Here is a 7,929-nt window from a genome sequence, read left to right on the forward strand (position 1 = left end):
TTTCTGAGTCCTGTGGTCCTGACGTGAAATCTGTGTAGCCTCCTTTCTGATGGGAGTGGGACAAACAGCCTATTAGAGTGGTGGGTGTGATCCTTCATGATGTGCTTGGGGATTTACTCACAATCGAGTTTTGGGGATTATGGTACTGTGAGGATGAAAGGAAAGGATAATGTGGGTACCATTGTTTCTTAATTATATTTCCTTTTATGTTTTTTAGAATTATGGGGCAGCACAGCTAATAGATCTGCAACATACACTTCATCCTTCTCCAGTCCTTCATCCTTTCCACCAACCAACTCCCCAGCCCTTTACTTCATCCCTCACCGCCCCTCGCCCACACCACCCCCCGGTTTCATCTATCACCTACCACCCTGTACTACTTCCTCTCCTTTCACCATCATCTTGCTCTGACTTCTCGTATTTTTTCCCAATCCTGATAAAGTGTCTTGGCCTGAAACGTCAACTGCGCACTCTTTTTCTATAGATACCACCTGACCCGCTGAGTTCCTCCAGCATTTTATGTGCATTGCTTTGGATTTCCAGCATCTGCAGATTTCCTCATAATCGAGCTGCATTTTAGAGAGCCAGTTTTAACCCTGACCTCCGGTGCAGCTTGTGTGAAACTTACATCTTTATTCCATTACTGCATAGTTTCCTCTGACTGCTGACGTTTCCCTCCACATCCCACATACATTCCATCGGTAGGTTAATCGGACACTATCAATTGCCTTCGTGTAGGCAAGTGGCTGAATCTTGCAGGTTTAGATAGGAATATGGGGATAACAAAATGCGATTGATAACAAAATAGGATTAGTATAAATGGTCAGTGTTCAAAGTTCAACATAAATTTTTAATTTAAGTACCATGACTTTACCTAAAAGTACTTCAAAGTACCACAAAGTACCTTGAGCAACACACATAAAAGTTGCTGGTGAACACAGCAGGCCAGGCAGCATCTTTAGGAAGAGGTACAGTCGACGTTTCGGGCCGAGACCCTTTGTCAGGACTCGGTCTCAGCCCGAAACGTCGACTGTACCTCTTCCTAGAGATGCTGCCTGGCCTGCTGTGTTCACCGGCAACTTTTATGTGTGTTGCTTGAAATTCCAGCATCTGCAGATTTCCTCGTGTTAAAGTACCTTGAGGTTCATTTTCTTGTAAGCATTCAGAGTAGGACAGAAAAATGCAATAGAATTAATGAAAACTACACACAAAGACTGACAAACAACCAAAGTGCAAGATAAGATATACTCCACAGATAGATAGATAGATTAAACTGAGAACATGAGTCGTGGAGTCATTGAAAATGAGTTGTGGAATCAGTTCAGAGTTGAGGTGAGTGAAATTGTCCACACTGATTCAGCAGACTTTATGGTTGAAGGGTAATAACGGTGTGTTCAATGGTGGGGAGGGTTTTGCCTATGAAGGACTGGGTTGTGTCCACCACTTTTTGTAGGCTTTTCCAGTTTTGTGCATTAATGTTTCCATGCCAGGCTGTGATGCAACCAGTCAGGATGCTCTCCACTGTACATCTATAGCAGTTAGTGAAAGTTTTAGGTGATATACTGAATCTGCAGAAGAAAGTAAAGGCACTCTATTGTTTTCTTTGTAATGGCACTACATACCGGTCCCAGGGCAGGTCTTTTATTTTATTGAGATACAGCGCGGAGTACGCTCTTCCAACTCTTCGAGCCGCCCCGCCAAGCAATTTCCCCGATTTAACTGTAGCCTAATCATGGGACAATTTACAATCGCCAGTTAACCTACCAACCAGTACGTCTTTTGACTGTGGGAGGAAACTGGATCACCAGAGGAAACCTACATAGTCACGGGGAGAACAGGCAGCGGCAGGAATTGAGTCACTGGTACTGTAAAGTGTTGCACTAACCTCTACACTTCCACTTTGCCCCATATTGTCTGATACAATAACACCAAGGAACTTAAAATTACTGGACCCTCTCCACCTCTGATCCCCAAATGAAAACTGGCTCATGGACCTCTGGTTTCTTCCTCCTTTAATCGATAATCAGTTAAAAAAAAAACCTACAGCACAACACAGGTACTTCAGCCCACAGTTCTTTGATTTTGCTGATATTGATTGAGAGGTTGTTATTGTGACACCATTCATCCAGATTTTCAATAACCCTCCCATACACCAATTTGTCACGATCTTTAATTCAGCCATCAGCAATGGTATCATCAGCAAACTTGAATATGACACTGGAGCTGTACTTATCCACAAGATCATAGGTACAAAGCAGGAAGCTAAGCACAGAGCCTTGTGGACTAAGAGTGTGATTCTGTGCTGTATAACACTGTTTCATGTATTGTTATTTCATAGAGTATTTCCTTCAGTTGTTTAATTTTTAGTGCTTCTGGAAAATGGGTTGGGGCTTTGCCATCAGCTAAAGATTCTCATAGCTGATGCTTGTCCTGCTGACCCAAGTCTTTCAGTTAACCGTAGGAAGGCCTGCTCTCACATCGGTGTCCAGAACTAGGGACATGGTTTTATGGCGAGAAGGAGAAGGCTTAAAGGAGATCTGAGGGATAATTTTTTCATACAAGAAGTAGCTGGCATCCAGAAGGAGTTGCCAGAGAAGATGATGGAGACAGGAACAGTGGCAAAATTTAAGAGGCATCTAGAAAGATGATTAAATGAGCGGGCCATAGAGGGATTTGGAATAAATGCAGGCAAGTGGGAATAGTATAGGTAGACATGATGGTTGGCATTGACACAATGGTACAAAGGGCTTGTTTTGGTGCTGTACATCTCAATGATTCTATGACCCAATTCCTCACAGCTATGAACCAGTGCTATCCATTCCCAGAGAGGATACTACTGAGGAAATGGGTTACATAAATAGTGATTGCCAGTAGTGGGCTTGACATAGATGAAGGGGTCAGATGCTTTGGGGAAGCCACTTAGGCTGATAATCATATGACCAAAATCAAACATCTTGGCTTTAGTTTCACTCAGTCCTTTGATTTTGGTAGATCTGGACCACACATTGTCTTTATTTGTCAATGCACAGTTCCAAGCTTCCATCGGCAGATTAACACTGACAAGGAAATGTTAATGCACTCGTATTACTGATCAGGGTTTACTGCACCACAGCAGTCATCAGGGTCTGTTTTGTCACCTGTAGCTACAGATGTGGTATTTCTTGTCATTAGGTTCTCAAGATCCTGGGTTCAATGCTCTCTCAATAAACTTGAGCACTAATAATCTAGGCTATGGTGTGCATGCAGCCCAGTTAGCATTGTACTAAAGACATTTTTTAAATTAAGTGGAGACATGGGAAGCAATTTATGTGGTTGACATCCACATAGCTCTGACTGCTGTAAATCTGATCCACTATGTCAAGTTGTTTGACTTTGATACTGCTGTGTAGTACAGAGGTAGTAATGTACTACTAGGACTGCTGCCTCTAAAGAACTTGTGACATAATTTCAAAGAGATTTCACTTACGTAAGGCACACTGAAAGTGGCCTGTGGCCAAGGGAGAAGAACTAAACTAAATCACAGATCAAGGTAAGTGGTAAGCTTCCTGATGAAATTGTCCATGACAGAAACCGAGATTAAGTAAGGAAAACAAGTTGGTTTTCTTTTTTTTTGTTGTTTTCATTTTATCCTATTGAATCATCCTGGATACCTGTGCTGAAATAAAATAAGAGGTTACTGCATTTTCTCCCCTAGTTATACGTGACTAAAGCACCATCCTGCCTCTCAGAAGAGTTGTAATTTAAGTATTGATGCAGCCAATTCCTCCACGTTAAAGTGATAATGATCTAGTGAATATTCATATGTAGATCTAACTTCTCAGAATTAAGTTGCACAATCAACTAAATGACTGCAAAGCACTCAGCACCACAAGGCACAAAATAATGTTCCCTAAAAGAAAGTACCACAGTGTTTTTGATTTTTAAAGAAGTTGAAATGAATGCATTTTGATCTGAAAACACTGCTTTGATTGTATGGTTGACTTCTTATACATTTGGATCTAACTTCTCAGACTTGAGTTGAACAATCAAGTAAGTTATTCCAAACCACTTAGCACTGTTCTTTGAAATAATGCCAAGGGCGGGGGGAATCAATGGATCTCGTGTCTCCTATTCATATGGATATCAATCCTGGAATGTCATAAATCCGCCTGTAAAGGAATCAAGGCTTTTGAGGGCTATGATGTACGGCAGAGCTAGAGATGAGGTTGGAGCTGGTTCTGCTTTTTGTCGACATTAAACAGGTGCATGTTGTGGGCAGCAGTCTTTTGCCCCATCTTAGTTACCCAGTTATGTCACTCAGGATTCATCGCTGCTAATGAATGACCTCTGGGCTCTAGGACCATCTCCACCAACAGGACTAGTCTTCCAAATCCAGAAACACAAACTGAGGCCAAGGGAAATGCAGGCAGGCAACATGAGCAGCAGCCCCAACTCAGGAAAATCAGAGTAAATGTGTAAGAAAGTGGCAGTATTGTTGTTTTGGATGTTGCATTATAAGAAAGATGCCAAGACCTGGAAAAGAGAATACGTGTAATTTTAAAGAAATGAAGGACTGCAGTTTTGAATGCGAACAGGTCAGGGTATGTGCAATAAAGGTGCTGAAAGATCTGGAGGACCTTGATAAAGTTTAAAAAAAAGTTTCTGCCAGTAAGATAATCAGTAACTAGAGGACACAGTTGGCATAACAATCAGAGGGGAACTAAAAAACATTGGTGCAAACACATTCACTACTAACATCCAAAGTTATATCCTTGAAAAGAGACATTGATTGCATCATTATGAGGAGGAATCAGAAATTAGACTGATTGGGTAGATGTTGAGTTTCAGATTCATTTATTTACCACGTGCATCGAAACATACAGTGAAATGATCATTTGTGTTGCAAACCAGCAAAACCCAAAGATATGCTGCGGTAGCCAGCAAGTGTTGCCATACATTCCAGTGCCAACTTAGAATGTTTCAATGCTCAGCAGGACAACACAGAACACAACAAAACAGAATATAGCAGCAGCAACACAACAGAAAAACAAGACATTTCCTCCCCCCCAGCCACCCACACATCAGCTTGCACACACAGACAGTCCTCCGAACTCGGGCAGGCCTCTGGGCCTCCAGCTTCCAGTAGACTCGGGGATTTGCAGACAATTGGGCCTTCGACTTCCCCAGTGGGCTTTCAAGATCTTAGATCCAGGGCTTCAGATATTGGGCTTTGACTTATGGACTTCCAAGTGATCTTCGGGCTTCGATCTTTGGTATCAATCCCAAAACTACCCAATAACAGGACCCCAACTCCCGGCCTCAAACTCCAGACTCACTGACTTATATAGCTAGGGGGTCAGTGAATCTCGTGTCTCCTATTCACATGGAAAGCCAATCCTGGGAACCATGACCTGAGGGGACTCGCTGACCCAGTGAGCCACCATTTCCTCGTCCACAGCACTTGCCAGCCCAATGTCTGCAGCTGTCCTTCATCACACGTCCACGTCTCTGGCCTTTGAAGACAGGGAGGAGGTCTAGACTCCGGATGTCCTTTGGCCCATGTCCACATCATAGGTCTTCGAGGGTGGAGTGGAGGCACAGACTCCAGATGTTCTTCACCACCCATCCACATCATTCTGTTCAAATGCAGAGCATGGAGCAGCAGCCTAACCTTTAACCCCTCCACATCCCTGTCCTAAGCCCTAAATCACCTTTCTGTCCCCTAAACCACCTCCATGAACTTAGACATCAACTAAGTCTGAGCCATGACCTCAATAGAGACTGCAAATCAGCGCCATCTTAACTGGAGGGTGTTTCCGTTAGTAGGAGTCTTGAATGGCATGACGTAGTTATAAGATTAGGGAATGCTCATCTAAAACTTAAGTATTTGTTCTTACCGAGAGTGGGGAACCTTTGGAGTTCTCTGTCCCAGAGTATGGTGGAGGTTAAACCATTGGGAGTATTTAAAGAGGGGGGCAGGTAATTTTTTTCAAAGATCAGGGAACTGAGGGCTGTGTGGAGCTAGCAGAGAAGAGGCCTGGCATAGATTCATCATAATAATACTGAAAGTTGGGACAGGCTGAAGTAGCGATTATCTTGTGTTTTTGTGGCATCTCTTTCAAAGAGTCAGCACAGGACTGTCTTCAATGCACTGGGACTCTTCTCTCTGAGTTTATAATAAATGTTCTCGGTAATTTACCCCCTGCTGAACACAAATTAAGACTGACTTTTTCCCCTGCCTATACTTCACACCCTGGAGGGCGCTGAGGGGAAATGTGAGGCTGTCATAAGTGAACCCTGTAATCACCCAGTGCTCTCTTTCTTAACTTTCAGAACCTGGTGATGTTTTTAAGTGATGTTCTTCATTGGCTGATACCCGATATTCCCAAGGACATCAGCGTACGCATGAAAAGGGAGAAGAGTCTTCTCGTCGATGTGTTCCTGAAGGAAGAGCGGGAGAAAATTCATCTAATTGAAAGCTTTTTGGTGCGGGACAGGCAGAAGAAAAACCCCAGCAGTGACATTCGAAAGGCTCGAGCAGCCAGCTTCTCCCAACCCAACAGAAATCAGCATTGCAAGTTGACATCATATAGCCTTAGGCACACCGATGTCTGAGCTTACAGTGATTCAGAGGACTAACCCCTGTGCACTTGACATTATGACATTGGGGGAACAAGAGAAAGTTTGCTATCTGAGATAAGCTGCAACTATGATGTTCTTACCAGAAAATCATGGTGGTGTGTACGGACTGGACTGCAAGACCACAGGAAAAGCAAGACTGCACCTTGTCACAAGTACACAACTTTGTGGATAAGAACTTACTGAAAAATAATAGGAAGATATCAGTGTAAACAGATGGCTGTTCATTTAACTTGACTGCAAAGTCAGAAAGGGACCTAAAGGGAAGTTGATAGGTTTGAGCCTATTAGGGTTAGTTGTTGAGATCAGTCATGTGATGTATTTAAATGTTTGCAATCATGTACTGTTCATCATTAAAATAATAAGTAAATTGCTGTTTGCATTTTAAAAAAGGAGTTTTAAATAGGCAATATACAGTTTACAATGGTTCCTTTGGATCATAACCAAGGCAGATGTTTAATATGCCTGCCCAAAAATGCCAACTCTGGGTAAAATAAACCTCTTATTTCAAATTAGTTTGCTTTTATTCTTCAAACCAGCTGTATGAAGTGAAAAGTTGAAAAAAAATCACAATCCTAACTTGGAATCTTGGCTATGAGGAGCACATCTGCCAAATTTTGTGGCCAATTCCATCCCTATCTAGGCATCACATGGACTCTGGTCCCCAGGCTAGATTCCACAGTGGGAATATCATTTCATACACTTAGCCCTTCACTTTTGCCAGGGGGCAATTAATTATAACTGATTAACTTATTCACCTGTGCTCCATTTCCCTGCAACTTCATATGAGAATGTCATCATGCAAGTAAATCTCAGAAAAAAGGCAGTTGCATTTAGTCTAATAGTGCAATATTGTAAGTTCCAACAACTAATTTCCCTCCTAATCCCCCTCTTCCCCTCTCTGGTTCACACTTGTGTTCTACAGCAGAAATGTCATATGGAGTGCGTTTGCAGGAGTTGGCTGCAGGATGTGAACAGTGCAGAGCTTGGTGCTTGTGCAGATGGCTGCAAATTTCAGAGCATGGGAGAATGCAGGCCCAGCCTTGGAGCATTCCCATGCCAGCTTGGAGACATACTGCAGAATCTGGTAAAATGCAGAAACAATATCCTGTATCAGAGGGTTTTTTTTGTAGTTTTTTACACCTAGATGACACAAGTTCAGAAAACTGCCATTATGCTCAAATGGCGTTACAGATTCCAATGGAGTCCAGCCGTCTTTCTTACTTGTATTGCTTAGAACTACCCAGGAAAAATGGTGCTATCATGAAGTACAATTCCGATGACCTGTCAGAGGACGACAGCATTCATTTC

General features: G+C 42.7%; 1 protein-coding gene across 1 annotated transcript in view; it reads left to right on the plus strand.

The window, feature by feature from the left end:
• Positions 1-7,087, plus strand: part of LOC134359176 (anoctamin-2-like) — a 130,433-nt gene extending 123,346 nt beyond the window's left edge. The window contains exon 25 of the mRNA XM_063072127.1: positions 6,313-7,087. Coding sequence (XP_062928197.1) covers positions 6,313-6,594 — 282 coding nt within the window. The 3' untranslated portion in view covers positions 6,595-7,087. The remainder of the gene's footprint in view (positions 1-6,312) is intronic.
• Positions 7,088-7,929: the final 842 nt, after the last annotated feature.

This window comes from Mobula hypostoma, chromosome 20 (genome assembly GCF_963921235.1).
Source record: "Mobula hypostoma chromosome 20, sMobHyp1.1, whole genome shotgun sequence".
NCBI classification, from domain to species: domain Eukaryota; kingdom Metazoa; phylum Chordata; class Chondrichthyes; order Myliobatiformes; family Myliobatidae; genus Mobula; species Mobula hypostoma.